This window comes from Berkeleyomyces rouxiae, assembly GCF_048999995.1.
Source record: "Berkeleyomyces rouxiae strain 22BRR77 chromosome Unknown BrBRR77_ptg000001l, whole genome shotgun sequence".
NCBI classification, from domain to species: domain Eukaryota; kingdom Fungi; phylum Ascomycota; class Sordariomycetes; order Microascales; family Ceratocystidaceae; genus Berkeleyomyces; species Berkeleyomyces rouxiae.
In genome coordinates this window covers 2852660-2870140 of record NW_027396491.1, presented here as the reverse complement: position 1 = coordinate 2870140, position 17481 = coordinate 2852660, and the positions used below count along the sequence as shown (strand labels likewise).

The window sequence follows — 17481 nt, the reverse complement described above, 5'->3', positions numbered from 1 at the left end:
ATGTAGTGGTCTATGACTTGAGGCTATTGAGCACCTAATCTACTCAGCAATCGGTACACGCTGAAACATACCCACATGCGAAATCCCTTCTTCGTTCCACGTCCCCATGCCCTCGTCAACCACGAATCCCCATCGAGCCCACGATGCCTTAGCCTGGACCTGTGCATGAGCACAAACCAAACCCTTGAATTTCAACTGCCCTTCGTCGCCCTCATTCGCTGGCGGCAGCGCCGCGTCAAACGCAGTCGGATTTTGCGCAAGCCACTCCAACGCCGCGCGAGTAAGTTGACCCGCGACTCCCTTGCCGCGGTAATTTTTCTGAACAGCAAGTCTGCCAAACTTTACATATGGCTCACGTCCATTGTGCAAGTCGGTAGCGCGATCCACATAGGTAAATCTGCTGCTGTTGCTTGTGTTAGGCTCTTCTCCTTCGGGCACGCCGTCCCAGTAGCTCTTTCCGGGCGTCGGATGCGGCGCATGCGGGAAAGGGACTATGCGAATAGTGCCCACCGGCACTTTTGGCGTCACAGAGCCATCGGTACGCTTGATGGAATCATAGGCGACAAAGTGACAGCTGCGGGAGTCGTCGGAATCGAATTCGTTTTCAGCTGGCACGCGCTGCTCTACCACGAAGACATCATTGCGCACAATCATAGCATCGTGGAAGATGATGGGGATCGAGGTTTGCTCTGTGGCGGGGATACCGCGCTTGTAGGCGGTGAGATTGGTGGGGGCCAGGAATGAAATTGACATTTCAGGACGGGAAGTCATGTTGAGAGAGACGATGGTGTGGTTTGGTCTTTTTTTGGCTTGGCTTGGCTTGGGCTAGCCAGCAAATATGTGTCAAAGAAGAGGTTAAAGAGCGTGAATACTCGAAGGTAGAAAGAGATTACATGAGCGCAGAACCAATACGAGTAGTTATACCGATATTGTATATCTATGCATACATGTACTATGCCCGCCGGTGTTTAGGAGGATCCACCTTTGCAGAAGCATCGAGAACCCGTTGAAATCCTTCGCACGTCAAACGCGACAGTATGACCAACTAATAACCATATGTCTTCACAAGGGCGTACGTAGCCATCTTAGAGAGAGATACACACTACAATGAAGGCACGATTTTTTTGCCACATTTCTCCATAGGCAGTCTTTCTTGATATACATGGCGCATGCGCATAAATGCGCTTTCCATCAGGCAACCATTTTTTCTCATTGTAGCATCATGTAGTGTGGCGAGGACGAGGACAAGAAAAAAAAAATCAAAGTCTTTCGTTACACAGGAGAGGGGTTTTTGCGTTGCCCAATTCAATCCTTCAGATTTTGAGTTGTGTGGGACATGTATATACACCTGCGGCAATCAAGACATTAAACACACAACCTTAAGGCACCATCGAGACAATTCCCAACAAGTAGACTGTTCCAAGCAGATGGGCTTTCCTCTGAAAAACGGTTCAGTCTCGCGCTATCTAGAAAGCATTTTTGTCATATGTGAAAGTGTGCATTGTTTCGTTAGGGTTAATTAGTGATAAACCCAGGAAACCTCGCGAAGATTTCTCTGGTACACGTCCAAACTTCAATAGGGGTGAGTTGTTGACGTCATGCAATACAAACATGTCGATGCTCCCTATGTAAATGGAAGTTTGCAGTGGTTCCAGAAGAAAAAAAGACATCATTAACCCATTCATAGGCTGCAATTGATACCTTATTAGCCCTAACGTAGCAGTGCCATGCCGCGTTTCCGTACCCTTTCACGCAAAAATGCAAAGCCGCTTGAAAGACCATGTAAACCATTCCCCAAATAAAACTTTTTTTTTTTGAATTCTCCCATTTGTATTGATTCTCTCTTCTTGTTCTTTTCTTGATCCAATGAGAAAGAATTTCTCCAAAGCTTCTCCGTTTACCGGTTGCTCTTGGCGACACGCTCCAGCTCATCCTTCTTCTTGATGGCGTAGGAGTTGCTGGAACCCTTGGCAGCGTTGATCAGCTCCTCAGCAAGGCACTCAGCAATCGACTTGACGTTGCGGAAAGAGGCCTCACGGGCACCAGTGGTCAGCAGGGAGATGGCCTGGTTGACTCTGCGGAGGGGAGAGACATCGACGGCTTGTCTGCGGACGGTACCAGCGGAACCGATACGGGTGGAGTCTTCGCGGGGACCGCAGTTGACAATGGCGTCAACAGCGACCTGGATGGGGTTCTGGTCGGTCATCAGGTAGATCTGTAGGGGTCCATGGTCAGATGAATCGTTCAATAGTTGTGCGGTCGACTAGTTGACAGTGTTATGGGTAGACTCACGATCTCGAAGGCGTGGGCAACAATGCGGGTAGCCATGAGCTTCTTACCGTTGTTGCGGCCCTATTATCGGATACGTTAGCAATATGGCCTTCAAGGTGATTTTGACAAATCGCGTGTTGATGAGATTGTTGATGGAGAATCGTAGGTGGATGAGAGACTCACGTGCATCATCAGAGAGTTGGTCAGACGCTCGATGATGGGGCAGTTGGCCTTGCGGAAGCGCTTAGCAGCATAGCGACCAGCGGTGTGGGTAACGTAGACGGGGTTGCGCAGAGAGACGTAATCGCTTTTTGTCCAGGTTAGTTCGGGGTGTTCATGTTTGCGTAAATGATGAAAAGAGTGGATGTTTCGTACGTCAGAGAAATGTCGCGGACCTCAACCTCAGTGCTGTAGAAATAGTTAGTAAGATGCTGTGACCTGTATATAGCATTCTTCGGGTTGCTCATCGGCAAAGGGCCTTCAGCAAAATTTGTTGATAATTTTGATGAAGACCGATCGCAGAGTATCGTCGAGGTGACAACGTACTAATCCCACTTGTTGAACAGACGGACCTGACCATCGGTCTGAACGTCCTTGGGCAGGACCTGGTAGGCGTTGGCCTGAACTTCGACGTCACCGCTGTCGCTCATTTTGACTGTGATCGCGTTTCGACGGGAAAAAAGGGTCGGTTTGGCGAAATGGTAAGGTCTCAACACGGAGAAACGTCGTCAAGGTAATCTGGAGATGCTGGGTCTTTGTGAGATTTCCCAGTTCGAAAATCCAAAGTTCGAAAACTAAAGTGGGTGCGCCTACCATTCCCTGTCACCGGTGGGGCGGTTCTTGCAGCGAAGTATGGCCCAACCAATCATTTCATGTTGTGGCTTTGAAAGTACCCACATGATCTAGGGCTAAGTTGCCCTTTTGTGTGTGTGCCCTGTGTGCCCTCACTATTATTCGGATTAGTAAGGATCTTGAAACAGCCCAACTCTCCAAAGTCAATACTATCATTTCGCGGCCCTTCAAAGATAGTTTCTTTCTTCCAGCGACACCATCCATATTATCACACATCAGACAAAATGGCGCCCGCGGCTAAGAAGCAGAAGAAGAAGTGGTCGAAGGGCAAGGTCAAGGACAAGTGAGTTTAACTGCCCATCATCTTGCTGCAGCACTGCGACAAGCCTCATCGTTGTCATCCCTTCCACCGAGCTTGAAAGACGTCATGTGCGAGATATGCCGCTTTGCGAACTTTAGCATTTGAAACATGCGAAGGCAAGCATCGCAACCATACTCCGCGTTCGAGCTCAGTGGGATCTTACCTCGTGGCCATCTCCAGCGCTAACCACGCTTCACGCATAGGGCCCAGCACGCCGTCTACCTGGAGAAGAACGTCTCCGAGAAGCTGCACAAGGATGTTCAGTCCTTCCGCCTCGTCACCGTTGCCACCCTCGTCGACCGCATGAAGATCAACGGCTCTCTCGCCCGCAAGTGCCTGAAGGACCTTGAGGAGGAGGGTCTGATCAAGCCTGTTGTCCAGCACAGCAAGATGCAGATCTACAGTACGTCCTGACATACTTGGTTACATGATGCGATTAAAACATAAACTAACTTGATCACTCTTTAGCCCGTGTGGTTTCTGCTACTGAGTAAGCGTTTTTTCTTTCTAGAATGAACGTATGCTCAAGCGTGGTTTTGGATTTGCTCTCTTTGCATGGGATGGTCGGATTGTTGGCGGAAAATACACCAATGGCGCAAAAGCCAAATTTGTTATGATTGAAGACCGCTACCAATGAAGCCCGGACAGGTACAGGGCCTTTGTCGAAATAGACAATGCGTTTTGCAAAACATCCTTATGAGACTTATGATACTGGATGACACACACAAACTGCCGTCATGGGAAGTAACGTCGGCATAGCAGCAGCAGCTTGCAACTCTTGGCCATCCGCCCACAACTCGTGAGGAATAAAAAAAAATACAATGAAAGGCCACCCGCAGATGAGGAAGGTCTATTGAACAACTTGAAGTCGCAAATGTTACTGGCATGAGCCGCAACTTGATTGAATGACGTGCATGTACGACAATAACGGCATCAATGAATAGAAGGGCTTGCCCTGTGCGGTTGGTCTTAACAGGCCATTCCGTGATCACTTGATGAGGTAATATTAGTTATGTAGCGGAGGCACAACTTGTGATACTGTCCATACAATTACACGCGTGTACATTGGCAAATACAAAGATGGTCAGCTGTATCGTGATATTTTCATGTACAGCAAGATGTAGCTGATAGTTGAGCTTCTCTCAATGTGCTGGTAGTTATGTTACATTATTCTATCTGACTCCCCAGTTGAGAATGTATGGACTAACTACTAGTTGTATAGCATACGAAATTGGCACCTCTTTGCATCCGCCGTGAAGGCGGGACTCATAGCTAGTACGGGACAAAGACCAAGGGAAGTGGACATGAGCAGTTGTAGGTACATACCTCTTTCTCCGCGTGTTGTATGCATGAACTGCTTGGCCAGTTATTCAGGTTGTGTATTGGGTAGTATGCACTTATACTAATAATGATCTCGTAGCCATCTTAAACTGTCAATTCAGCTGACTGTTCTCAGGTTAAGAGCTTCTCGACCTAAGTCATCATGGCTGGACGATGTTGGGGGTCGGTCCAGTGGTCTGGCCATGTCCTCCCTAGAGCAGTAGATTTTGTGCCTCAGACATCCACAACAATTCAGGCCAAAACTTTTTCTAGCTTCTGACAAGTACAGAGTCAAGTGCAGGTAATAAACAGTATGTGGTCACACATGAACATGACGGCTGAATAGCAATGTGAAGCCTGAGTCGAACAGCAAATGCTGCTTGAATCTACATGGCAAGTTAGACATGATTTGTGATAACTAGCATAAAACTAGCTTTATATTGACAGACTTTCTTCATTGTTGGGACGTTCTGTGAAGGTGTAACAACGGGAGCGGTTCTGGAAAATGGATTCGCTGAATGCCCCATACATTCTTATGCACCATGGCCAGCCAACCAGCCCTGGGCCAACAGCAACTACAGCAGCTTCCAAGTAACGTAGCCGTTTTAGTTACTCTCAGTTCGGTCAATAAGAGGTCAACTCGAGGCATCAGTTAATGCAATTGGCCTGTTGATACAAAAGTAGTGATGCTCCAAGCTGCTACAACACAACAAAATGTGCTTACTTCAAAGATCTAGCACCCACGCATCAGCGGGTAAGGACCATTTTTAGCAGCACAATGGCGGTTGCCCCTGGTCTGGCCAAGCTAAGACAGTTAGTTGTTTACCTGTTACTGAGATACATCGGTTGAGCATACTGAAGTGCGGGGTTACAGTGGTACCGGTGTATGCTGCATTGGCACGTCGACACCTGAGGCCACGACCATCCTGGCTCTGTTTAATGCCTGCTTCATGGGCCCCAGGCGGTGTTTTGTGCTTCTTTAGTGCTTGAAGCCACTCCAACGATCCACTATTCTTCCACTGTTGTGTGTCCGACTTCCTCCGAGCCACTTGCAAGGGCCGCTCTTATTGGCTTGAAATTTTGCTGTCCCCGAGCGTTCCTCACTGGCTTTTACTCTCCTTCCCTTTTTCTACCTCTCTACTCCTTTTCCTCTCCCCTTCCCCCAAAGCTCCATAAGCTTCCTCAAAACTCTTCGCACATCCCAGCGGCCTTTTCTTTTCCTTTCTCCTCGTTTTCCATCATCCCCTCCTCAACAACCATCACAATGTCTTCCCGCGTTGTTTCCCGCATTGCCTCCGCGGCCAAGGTCGCCCGCCCCTCGCAGCGCACCTTCGCTGGTAAGAAATCTCTCTTGTCCCATTGCCATCCCCACTAGGTCAACCGGCATCAAGCACGGCAGCAAAACATCAATTGGCAGCGAGGAAAGAATTTTCACATCTCGAAATATATCCAATTGGCCTTGATCGTGGCTTCCAATGGCTCTACGACTGTTTTGGAGCCGAATAGCCAACGGCATTCCAGCCAATGGCTTTGAATTGGTCATGCCAACCCAACACCTGCCGAACAGGTGTCCTAAAGTCGAAAAAAAAACAGAGGCGAACTGGCCAAATAAAATTCTTAGTCCGAAAATCAACAAGGCTAAAAATAACGCAAAACACGCCTCCACCTCCGATCATCGACCGACGCCTCCGAACACCAATTCACATGATGGTTGACACGATGATGCCAATTGGATACCCGAGATATAGTCATTGCTGCTATCTTGACTTGGATTAAGTCGAGCTGCCATTTACCTAGTGATGATGATTGGCACATGAAACATATCAGAAATGGTTTGCTAACTCACCATTCGCAGCTGCCCGCCAGCAGCTCGTTGCCCGCCAGGTTGTCGGCCGCCGTGCCTACTCCTCGGAGGTTGCCAACGCCATGGTTGAGGTCTCCAAGAACATTGGTATGGGTGCCGCCGCCATCGGTCTGACCGGTGCTGGTATCGGTATTGGTCTGGTTTTCGCTGCCCTGCTGAACGGTGTTGCTCGCAACCCCGCTCTCCGTGGCCAGCTGTTCTCCTACGCCATTCTGGGTTTCGCCTTCGTCGAGGCCATTGGTCTGTTCGACCTGATGGTTGCCCTGATGGCCAAGTTCGTACGTTACATCCCACTTCCCCCTCAAACACGAGCAATTTCATTAGCAATTAGCTCATATTGTTATCTGTACCCATATACTAATGAATATCTCTCTTCAGACTTAAATCTTGTATCAAAATCATTCACGGTCTACGAGGCTTTGGGAAAACTGGCATGCTGAATCTTGCGAGAACGTCTTTGGCGAACTTACGCTGCCTCCCTTCTGTACCAATTTAACCACATTTTCCACGTACTTTTTTATTTTGTTCTTCATAATGGACTTGCTTAGAGGCTACCGTGACAAAATGTTGTGTCATTATACTTTAATGAAAGCATTGGCGAACTCACCCCATGGACACCCGTCGGTAATTGATTCAACGACTGGGGAAAGGCAGCTCTATGTTGAGTTTGTAGTTGTGACCTTGACACCTGTTTTTTCCGTATCACAGGACTGTAGTTCTTTCTCAACCCTCAGCTGAGCTTGCCGGCCGATTTCCCTACCCGTCAGGGTGCATCTCGTCGACGGGCATGCATGCACAGTCGGTTATATTCGCGATCATCTATCGACAAGCAAAAATATCGCGCATCTTGCTCTCTAGAAGACACACACATAGAGCCCCTCTTCCCGCAAAAATGGCCGATTAACGCAAAGAGGAACCCAGAGATACTGCTCTGTCTCCACTTTTCTCCAGCATTTTTTTTCTTGCCCATCCTAGTCACGACAAATTTGTGTGTCGGTCGAAAACGCAAGGAAGAGGACAGTTGGAGCCGCTTGTTGAGTGTCTCTGTGTACTTTTAACATTTCTTTTCTGTTTGAACGTATTTTTTTACTCAATTGCATACAACTATCTGGAGATGAATAACTACCACAGTTGTGTATACATGATTAGCTACACACATACATACATAGATTCATATGTGATACTTTGCATAGTTGACTGCTCTTCCTTCGTGCTTCCATGTTCACCGTTCGAAAGACACGCAACAATTGGCGTCGGGTTCGGAACATCGGAGAAAAGGAACGTTGCCTGGAGTGTGTATCTAAGCTCCCATAGAACCGAGAGCGGCATCGAAAAGGCGATGTTTAACCCTGACCCTGTGATTTAGAAGTCTTTGATCTGATAACGAGTATGAACGGGGGATTGATGAACAACAATATGTATTGATATTTGATGTTTAAATAACTACTTGAAATAAAAATTCTTCAACTTTTCGCCAGGGTTAAGAGGGTTAATTTGACTGGGCGTTTTTGTCACTTGCAGTCTCATGCATCGGGATCACCACCATTCAAATAGCGTCCCAGGCGACTTAAGTCCTTGACTCTAATGACCTTTCCTTCATTGGAAGAGGCAAAAATAATAGACGGGGGACTAATAGCAGTATCATCCCCTAGGGACCCGTGAGGACACTCACTAGAGATATCAACATCGTGCATGGAGTTCGTGATACTCTGATCGACATGGCGTCTATCAACAGTTGTGAGGATCGAGTTCATGAACTCCGAATCCTCAACTGCAGTGTATTCCCCTGATTCATTCTTTTCAACGGGGAACATGCCATCGAGATAGTGCTGCACAAACTGATGCCCACCGGTTGACACTGAAGTTCGAGCAAAGATACGACCGGTGTAGTTGGGAATATGATCATGAGGCTGCTTCATATGAGTGAAGTAGAGCACACTTATCTGGGAAACAAAGTCTGTGGTATGGGCATAGTGCTCGATATGGTATATAGCACGGTCTCCAGCGGCCTTGATGGGGCCCTCATGCAGCGTCGTCCGGTTTGGCAAAAGAAGGTTCGTTGTCTCTGTGGACGGAAGAGACTCGGAATCTAGGCCGTGACTAGATCCAGTGACAGGACCAGCATAACTTGGAACCTGTGAGTTGGAAATTGAGCGAGAAGGGCTATTGAAGTGATTGGCAGCATTGCCAAAAGTGTATATCTCCATCTTTTTCACTAGATCACGCGGTAGCTCTTGCAGAACCCAGTCAATCACTATACTGGTGATGAGGCTACCCTGCGAGTGAGAGACGATGACAACCTTTTCAATACCGGGATCCATCAAGACCTGCTTGATAATTTCGTAAGCTACGCGAACATCATGGGTTGCATATCTAAAACATCGCTGGAACAGGCACTCGATCAGATCAAACAAAAGTCCCTAGGTTCTGTTGTGAATACCCATTATCGGACGGCAGAATGTGAGAGATAAGCGATCGATGCTGTTTTGTAGCCACTGTTGGCTGGATTTCCATCATGTTAGTTGGAAGTAAGCCACGGAGGCGCGAACGCAGAGGATTGCACGACCTACCCAGTGCCAACTCCGTTGATGAAGATCCACTGCTCTTGACTATGCCGGCCATCGAAAGCAACCAGTTCTGGATTTGACCAATATATGTTGTCATCGCCATTTAGAAACAGCCAACAAACGAAATTGTTGATGAGAATGAAGATGGCAATGTAAATGACAGCTATCCATATTGGAATGGTAGAGAGAGGGAGAAGAGCAACCAACAAGAGGAGTTGAAAGAACATGAGAATGAGCTGCAAGGTTACTCTTGCTATATTCTGGGGACTTAGGTACAACTCGTTCATGGGGCCCGAGTTACATGGTGTTAATGGGAGGATGACGGAGGGAAAACTCCGCAAGTGTCGGAGACAAAGGTACGCATCCTGAAGGAGAAGAAAGAGAGCAGAGCCGGTGTAGTTATAGTTGTTGCTCGAGATTTTGTTGGACTCTGAATCAAGAAACAAAGTTTGATCATTGCTCCATGTCTGGCTGGTGTCTGTGGGCATTACTTGGCCTTTGGTAATTTTGATAATAGAAAATGTTGAACGGTATTGGTTGAAATGAAGAGACGAGAAGGAAGTGATAGTGAGATGACCAGACAAATAAATAAACATCCAAGTTAGGCGAGGAGGGGGTTAGGTTAGCTCTTCATGTTTTTTGCCTCAGTGCAAACATCAACCGTTGCTCATAAAAACACCATTGCACTTGCATTTGTCTCTTGAACATTAGTAATATTGCTACATCAGGCCAATATGGAAGCTGCCATGTCAAGATGTTGTGATTGTCGCTTGAAGATTAGACTTGGAGTCTCTTTATGCTTTGAATGACGTCGATTTTAGCTGCTTATCGATAAGAACCAGTGCCATGAAATGTGGACCAATGAACACCCCACTCACATTCTCCCAGCCAAGGTGCCAGTTTGACGACTCGTAAACCACACAAGACGGCTTTTTAAAGGATATCCCCATTGCACGAAATCGAAGCGACCAAGACGGGACATTCAAAATGGCAGAAATGACGGCCACTGACATGAGAATCGCCGACTATCTCGACGACAAACTCCAAACCCTAGATGATTTTGGTGGCTTGGACGAGCTGCTAGCCAGCGTTGAAGACCAGCGCAATCAGCTGCAACAACAACTCGAAACGACCATTCAAGATCTTGACCGCGCCCGAATCGCCCAAGAAAACAGAGAAGATGACTTAAACCGACGGATAGTTGAGTTCCAGCAACTACAAAAACAGATCGATGACAGTGTCGCTATTGCTTCCACCGCATCCGCCCCAACCGAGGCCATTCAGCGACTACAAGAGCCTTTGCGCAAGATCCAGACAATTGAGCTAGCACAGTCGTATCTTGAACTGCTGCAAGACGCTCACAACCTCAAGATTGAGGCACTTGAAAAGGTCGTGGAGAGCCCAAAGGCTGCTGTTGTCCCCTATAGCCAGCTCAAGGCCTTGGCGGAAAACATGAATAAGCTGCATGGCGCGGCAGACGAGGCTGCAGTCCACCTTGTCAGCTACGTCAATGAACTGGCAACTGATCTATGGTTGGAATTAAAGACTAGGACTGCTGCACAGCTGGAGGCTATTCTTGTCGCAAGAAAATGGCCACTGGTTGACCCTGAGTCGGAAATGGATGACGAGTGGATTCTTTGCATCGACAAAGTCCTCGAGCTTCAATCAACGGAAATACTCTCGGCACCGCAGCCTGTTTCTTTACTGCCATTTGAAGTCATGTGCAAGGTGTTTATCTCGGAATTTGAGTATCATTTTATGAGCGATAAGCCCACCAGTGCAGCACAGTCGGCCACAACACACTGCTTCCCGTGGTTTCTTGCTACGATCGAGAAGTGGGAGGACTTTTTTCGAGACAATCTAGGCTACTTAATGGCGCTCAAGGTCAAGAATACAACTGTGGCTGAAAATCTGGTTTATATTGATCCAGTCTGCGCGTTACTGACGACTATGCTTCCTGTAATGCAAAGAAAGGCAGAGATGGTTCTGGAGGAGATCTCGAACAACGGCGCACTTCTCAGTCGTTTCATCACTGCTCTGATGGACTTTGACGATAGCATTCGGGCTAAATTTAACTACGACGATGGAAGTGTTGAGGGCTGGACAGGGCTCACTACTATTGTTCTAGACAAGTGGTTTGATGCCTGGTTCACTGCTGAAAGAACCTTTGCGATGGAACGACTGCAGTCCATCATGGAAGCACCAGACTCCAAAACTATCGATTATGATTATGGCGGTTCTGGAAAGACCAAGCCAACAAAGGGTGCTGTGAAGGTAACCGACTTGCTTAAATCGGTTACCTCACAATACCAACGCGTGCACAAGTTCAAACATAGACTCAAGTTTCTCATCAATATCCAGCTAGACATCATGGATGAGTACCACGACTATCTAAGTAATGGCCTGCAGGCATATCAGGCCATGACATCGACCGTAGGACGAACGCTGCACGGTCTAAGCAAGGAACAGGCGGCAGCCCTCGAAGGAATTGGTGGGATGGAATCTTTGTGCAAAGTTTATGGCAGCGCCGACCACGTTATTACCACTCTGAAGGATTGGAGCAATGAAGAGGTAAGTCCGAGTCTGAATGTGGATACTGGCTGGCTTGCCTTGATTTCAGTCTATAAACTAACCGTTGGCCTAGTTTTTCGTTGCCATGTGGTATGAGCTTCATGGCCGCACAAAGAAAAATGACCATCGACGCGTGACAAGTGCAGTCACCATCGAGCAGGTCAAGGATCGCATCTCTACAGCTGTAGACTCGGAGACCAAGGAGGGTGTGCTATTTGACGAAACAATCACTGCATACACACGTAGAAGGACTGCAGCCAATGAGTTTCTAATTGCAGCTGTTGTTGAGTCTCACTCCAAGGCCCTTAAGCTGTACACGGGAAGCTTGCGGTGGACAACCCTCATAGAAGATTTCACTGGTATGTTGCTATGCCGTAATCTTTGCCTCGAGTTGCACTAACGTTAAGCCATGTCAGATGTTTCCTCACTTTCGATCACGTCAGAACTAGAGACAACTCTCAGCGTGAGTAACTTTGACAGTCCATTGTTGTTGATATTTCGTCCTACTAACATGTACCTAGACCATGACTCGCAACCTCGAGTTCCTTTCGAAAATCTTGGGCTCAGCCCCTCTTCGCCGTGTGTGGCGCCAGGCACTCGAAAAGCTTGAGTTTTCTCTCTGGTCTGATGTCCTAACTCGCCAAAACTTTACGGCATATGGCGCGGAGCAGTTTGCGCGGGATATTGGCGCTATTTCTTCGGTCATCGAAAGATACATCCCCGGAGCATCAAGTGCCATCAGCAGTCTTGTGGAAGGTGCCCGGCTATTAAATCTGCCAACTAGAGCACCCGAAGAAGGACGCCTGGCACTCCAAAAGGCTACAGATATGGTGTTTACAGACAACATAGAAGCTAAAAAGGTTTTGGCGCAGTTGGGGATGGAAAATCTCAGTCCTGTTAACGCCCGAAATATCCTAGAGCGGAGAGTCGAAAACCAGGCGTAGTATGCATGAAGGCGCAATCCGGAGAACACATGTAGTCAGACACATTAAAGACAAAGATATATGGAGTTCTTTTAAGAGAAACAAACATGGCTGTTCTATTATTCTTGTCAAGTCCAAAACGCCTTGAAAACTGAAAAGACCACACCTAGGGGGAAAACAGCATTACCATGCCCAAATTGAGCGTTCAAACTTTTTATTTCTCTTCAACCTCAGCACGTCTAGCTGATGGCACGCCTCGTCATCTCCACCACGACAAAGGTGCCCGCACTCACGGGCATAGCACGCAGCAACGTAGGGCCCAGGCCCTTCCAGAAGCCCATCATTCCCTCGGCCTTCATAGTGTGGGCAAAGCAATTGCGCATGGTCTTGAACTTCTGGTCCTTGCCAAAGCCATCGACCTGCATCTTGCTCTTGATGACATCCAGCGGGTAGCTTGCCGCCCACAGCGCCTCGCCCGCTAGACCGCCATACAGCGCAACCTTGTACGTGGGGATATCCTTGCGGTCAATGGCGAGGCGCTTGGCATCCCAGTTCATCATCATCTCAAACGACAGAAACCACATGCCGTACGCCTGAGCCTCACGCAGCAACGTGACGGCGCCACCGCGGTACAGACCACCAATGCCGCCGCCCTGCGCGCACAATTTGCGCACACAGTCCCAGGGGCCGGTGTATAGGCGACCAGTGCCGTGCGGCTGCGTCTGCAAGCGGATACGTACGTGCTCGATTGGCGCACTGAGAACAGTGTTGGCCACGCCGGCAAAGGCGCCGGCGGCGTAGTACTGTGGATAGGTCAGGGCGGACGAGCCGGTCGACGCAGCATTTTGCTGCTCAAACCAGCGGCGCGCTTGGTGGAAGCCGCCGAACTGGACAGACACGCAGGCGCCGATGCCGAGGAGCGGGGTCAAGGTTCCCTTGTAGAAAGCGAGGGGCCCCTCGGTCTTCCAGATGCTGGTGGCGGCGCCCAAGGCAGAGCTGTACTGCGAGGAGGTCTGCAGACGCACCTTGACAATGTCAAACGGCTGGCCTGTGAGTTTGGATTAGTTGGGAGGAACTTTGGTAACGCTCGCTACGTGGAATGCACGTACCAATCAGCACCTGGGCAATGCCGCCCACCGCACCGGAGAACAAGTCCTTGGCGGTCTCAACGCCAGAGTTGGTTCCCTCGAGATCTGCCATATTGTACAGTTACAGAGCCTCTAGAACAGAAGAAGAAGAGTGTTCCGGGAGGTAAAAAACCGGGATGCAGGAAGGTCGACGTGACGGAGATCTCAGGCCGATGTCCGGTGATCTGTCTGTACCAGATAAGGAAGCCAAAAGGAACAACAAGCACGGGAAAATTCGATACAGTGACACAGAGATATCCCACGGCATAGATAAGCAGCAGTAGCAGCAACAAAAATCTGGCACATAGGGGGCCGCGGCGTTGATGTTTAGCACAAAGACAAGACAACAAAACAAATGGATATCACGAAAGCCAGACGAAAAAAGAAAAGAGCAGCCAGTCTGCCCGCCCATCACCCAATCCGCAGGCCTGATATCATCACTGCGCATCCCTTCTAGTGCGCATCCTGAGCAAGCCCCCAATGGCCTGAAGCTCCCGAAGCCTATAGGAGCCTATCCCCTGTAAAGCTGCGATGGCGTGCTACAGCGCTGTAAATTCGTGCAGACTAGCGCTGTTTGGTGCGCCTTTGTAGACACGTACAGTTGAACAAAGAAGCATCAATTCCACCACCGGACTGATGTCCCAAAACCTTTTTCCATTTAATCAATAGCTGTACTCTTCAGGCGCCCATGAGATATAGACAGACTCCAACAATCCGGCTGCGGTAGAGCCGGCTGCCGGGATCCTCCGATTCGGGCTGCCGTGGTGACCGTAGTCTCCCAGGTCAAAAGAAACTGTAGACGTCGACTTAGAACTTCCTTGTAGTGGTAAGCGCTTCTCGCCCTCTTCAATCTTTTGAGAGGCTAATCACATCCTTTTACAGGAGGGAGATACCTTTTGACAATTTCAAAAATTCATCAAGTCCATAGATGCCAGGGGGTTTCCTTCGGACCATATCTTGGACAGTTGGTTGTGGACTTGAGATGTTTGTCCCTCTGGTAGCATCTACTGAAACTATCGTATCTAGAAACAATATGATTTGATGTCTAACTGCCTGTGATGCCGTTCTGTACATCGGAAACCCCGTCCGGATTCCCGGCGCCGGTTTTGACTTGACTTGACTTGACTATATTTAACGTCTACCAAAATCACTAAGATCAAACGACGCCGGATTGGCTACCGGACGGAAATTTAAAGTCCTCCGCTCGACACGCCGCATAGTTTCTGTGTGTTCGGGATGGCGCACCATCCCCAAGCCCCGAAGAACCGATGGTCCACACTCCGCCATGAGCAGCAAGAAACACAAGTACAAAAGAAAAAAAACATTTTCCCCAGATAAACCCTAACCCCCACAAAGAGTTAACCATCCCCACCGACATTCGTTCGACTGAGAAACGTGGCCAGACACAAGGTCGACCATCACAACCAGCGTGGCATGGAAAAACCCGAGTCGTTGAGCGGGTGAAAAACCATACCAGGTGAGCCTCCGGAGGCTAGGAGCGTATCCTTCCGCTTTTCAAAGTGGCCGCCGCACCGAACCATGGCTGAGGCCCGATGCAGTCCCCGAGTGCCACAGCAGGACAAAGGAAAGACAAAGGAAAAGGAAAAGACGAAGGTGGACTGTCTGAACCTTCAAAGGGACAGTCCCGAGTTGCGAAGATGGATCCACGAGTTGTTGGGTGTGGCGGCGATGAAGGGCCGGCGATCGCGAGGAGGGTGTCGTGTTGAAGAGACGAGAATGGTAGCAGCATTGGGATCGTGTTGCGGTCCTCATGAGACCCTCAGCATAGGCTCGAGGGGGGGGGAGGCCGACCTCAAAGGTACCCCCCGAGGGTTGTAGGAGGGAAGGTTGGGGTTGCCGGCGCCGGTTTTCGGAGACGGCAGATAATGCCGGATACTGCCTCCAATTTTCAACAAATAGCATAGGCTGAGTGGCGCAATGGTAGCGCGTTGTCTTCCGGTTTCTCAACGACTTGGCAAAGGTTCAGGGTTCGAGTCCCTGCTTGGTCGACTTACTTTTTGAGTCCGTCTCTTCCTTCGGGGAGAGTCCTGTCCTTTTTTTGCTGTTTATCGCTCCGCGGAGAGCGGAGGTAGTTTTTTTTTTTTTTTTTTGTCCTTGAGTTGTGCCCTTTCTTTTTTTGCGTTCTACAACTACCCGGCCCCCTTCACGGGCTTCAGGTAAATAAAGACTTTCATCATCACCTTCACGGGCGCGCCTGCATCATCTCGCCCCCATTTACAGGGTGACAAGAAGGCTGCAGCTGCGGCGCACCTAGCCTTGGTACGCTCCTCTTCCCCCTCGGACCTCTGGATATACACAGACGGATCCAAGCTGGGAGAGGGCCGGGTCGGCGCTGGGTGGGCGATCATTCGGGACGGGACAGTCCTGGACACGGGCAACTGCCCGATTCCTTTCCACGCCGAGGTTCATGACGCCGAGGTGATGGCCATTGCCAGAGCCCTGGAAAAAGTAGACTCGTGGGTGAAACCACAGTGCCGCAAGGTCTGGGTCTGCTCCGACAACCTCGCCGCGGTGTACCGCCTCACGACATGGGGCGCGAAGCCCGGAACCTCCGAAGAGCTTCTCCGGAGGGCCCAAACGACTTGCGCCGACTGGATTGGCCAAAGCCCTGACCACCCAGGTCCTAGACCGTGGCCAGATGGTGCCCCCGCTGTGGAAGTGATTTGGGTCCCGGGGCACTCCGACGTCTGGGGCAATGAGCTCGTGGACCGACAAGCCAAGATGGGCGCCGAGAGGGCCTACACGCCCGTAGGGATGTCCCTTTCCTGGGCCCGCAGCCATTTCCGCGCCCGCGTCACCACCGAGTTTCGCACCTGGTGGTCGAATGAAGGTTGTGCCAACAGACCGCACCTGAGCCGACCTCTCGAGGCTCCTAAGAAGGCCTGGAAAAACCTTCTTGACGACACTGAGCGCAAGCTCGCCCGCGCTGTCCTGACAGCACTTTCTGGTCACGGAGACTACGCAGACTACCACCGCCGTTTCAATCACTTGAACGCGGTGCTAACCTGCCCCCTCTGCGACGCTGAGACCACCCCGGAGCACATCTGGACCTGCCCCCGCAACCCTCAACGGATGCCTAAGGGCTTCTTCCAGAAGCTCATAGCCACCAAGAGTGGAGCCATCTGGCTGGCATCTAAAGCAGCCAAGAGTCCTCCGGTGCTTCTAGCACACCGCCGTGCGGTAACGGAAACGGACCCGCAGGAAGGGGACTCCCCAGTTCGCCCTCCACCCGACCCTCCACCGCCTGGTCCAACCCTGCCCGGGGCAGCTTAGCCTCTGGGGCCCAATCTTTTTTCGCGCAACCGCGCTGCCAACCCTCTGGCGTGAATACGCCGCCAACCCCCCTTTTTTTTCCTTATTTTGCACAAATCTTTTTATCACTACATCAGCGGTGAGGCCAGGACTCTAGGTCTTGTTTGGGGCCACGCGGACGAAGGACAGCCTCTGCGCTGGGCAGGTGGGAGACCTCCTGTCATTATACTTTGGATTGTGGGGTTTCTGTATGCATGGTTTTAGGTTTTGGTTTTTGCTTCTGTTATGTATTTTTCTTGGTACTAGAAATAGTCCCCTGTCGTATGTCGAGAATCCCTCGCGAGTAGACAGGTTAATAAAGACTTTCATCATCATTTTTGCGTTCTACGTGAGCGGTTAGGCCGGGACTTCG

General features: G+C 49.8%; 9 protein-coding genes across 9 annotated transcripts; 4 read left to right on the top strand and 5 right to left on the bottom strand.

Moving 5' to 3' along the window:
- Positions 1 to 39: 39 nt before the first annotated feature.
- On the bottom strand, positions 40 to 771 carry BROUX77_000827 (uncharacterized protein; the record flags this gene model as incomplete). Its single annotated transcript, XM_073753448.1, has 1 exon — positions 40 to 771. The coding sequence occupies one exon, from the start codon at positions 769 to 771 to the stop codon at positions 40 to 42; it is 732 nt and encodes a 243-aa protein (XP_073609062.1).
- Positions 772 to 1897: 1126 nt separating this feature from the next.
- On the bottom strand, positions 1898 to 2921 carry BROUX77_000826 (uncharacterized protein; the record flags this gene model as incomplete). The annotated part of the gene is made up of 5 exons (XM_073753438.1): positions 1898 to 2215; positions 2293 to 2352; positions 2455 to 2578; positions 2647 to 2679; positions 2818 to 2921. The coding sequence occupies 5 exons, from the start codon at positions 2919 to 2921 to the stop codon at positions 1898 to 1900; spliced, it is 639 nt and encodes a 212-aa protein (XP_073609061.1).
- Positions 2922 to 3347: 426 nt separating this feature from the next.
- Positions 3348 to 3918, top strand: BROUX77_000825 (uncharacterized protein; the record flags this gene model as incomplete). Its single annotated transcript, XM_073753427.1, has 3 exons — positions 3348 to 3406; positions 3628 to 3827; positions 3893 to 3918. 3 exons carry the CDS (start codon positions 3348 to 3350, stop codon positions 3916 to 3918), a joined length of 285 nt encoding a protein of 94 aa, XP_073609060.1.
- Positions 3919 to 6008: 2090 nt separating this feature from the next.
- On the top strand, positions 6009 to 6992 carry BROUX77_000824 (uncharacterized protein; the record flags this gene model as incomplete). The annotated part of the gene is made up of 3 exons (XM_073753416.1): positions 6009 to 6081; positions 6600 to 6886; positions 6987 to 6992. The coding sequence occupies 3 exons, from the start codon at positions 6009 to 6011 to the stop codon at positions 6990 to 6992; spliced, it is 366 nt and encodes a 121-aa protein (XP_073609059.1).
- A 1139-nt stretch (positions 6993 to 8131) lies between these two features.
- BROUX77_000823 (uncharacterized protein) lies at positions 8132 to 8929 on the bottom strand (the record flags this gene model as incomplete). Its single annotated transcript, XM_073753407.1, has 1 exon — positions 8132 to 8929. One exon carries the CDS (start codon positions 8927 to 8929, stop codon positions 8132 to 8134), a length of 798 nt encoding a protein of 265 aa, XP_073609058.1.
- A 99-nt stretch (positions 8930 to 9028) lies between these two features.
- Positions 9029 to 9663, bottom strand: BROUX77_000822 (uncharacterized protein; the record flags this gene model as incomplete). Its single annotated transcript, XM_073753396.1, has 2 exons — positions 9029 to 9110; positions 9179 to 9663. The coding sequence occupies 2 exons, from the start codon at positions 9661 to 9663 to the stop codon at positions 9029 to 9031; spliced, it is 567 nt and encodes a 188-aa protein (XP_073609057.1).
- A 499-nt stretch (positions 9664 to 10162) lies between these two features.
- On the top strand, positions 10163 to 12690 carry BROUX77_000821 (uncharacterized protein; the record flags this gene model as incomplete). Its single annotated transcript, XM_073753385.1, has 4 exons — positions 10163 to 11746; positions 11820 to 12105; positions 12163 to 12209; positions 12268 to 12690. The coding sequence occupies 4 exons, from the start codon at positions 10163 to 10165 to the stop codon at positions 12688 to 12690; spliced, it is 2340 nt and encodes a 779-aa protein (XP_073609056.1).
- Positions 12691 to 12908: 218 nt separating this feature from the next.
- On the bottom strand, positions 12909 to 13869 carry BROUX77_000820 (uncharacterized protein; the record flags this gene model as incomplete). Its single annotated transcript, XM_073753374.1, has 2 exons — positions 12909 to 13717; positions 13779 to 13869. The coding sequence occupies 2 exons, from the start codon at positions 13867 to 13869 to the stop codon at positions 12909 to 12911; spliced, it is 900 nt and encodes a 299-aa protein (XP_073609055.1).
- Positions 13870 to 15335: 1466 nt separating this feature from the next.
- BROUX77_000819 (uncharacterized protein) lies at positions 15336 to 17090 on the top strand (the record flags this gene model as incomplete). The annotated part of the gene is made up of 2 exons (XM_073753362.1): positions 15336 to 15410; positions 16038 to 17090. The coding sequence occupies 2 exons, from the start codon at positions 15336 to 15338 to the stop codon at positions 17088 to 17090; spliced, it is 1128 nt and encodes a 375-aa protein (XP_073609054.1).
- Between the last annotated feature and the right edge of the window lie 391 nt (positions 17091 to 17481).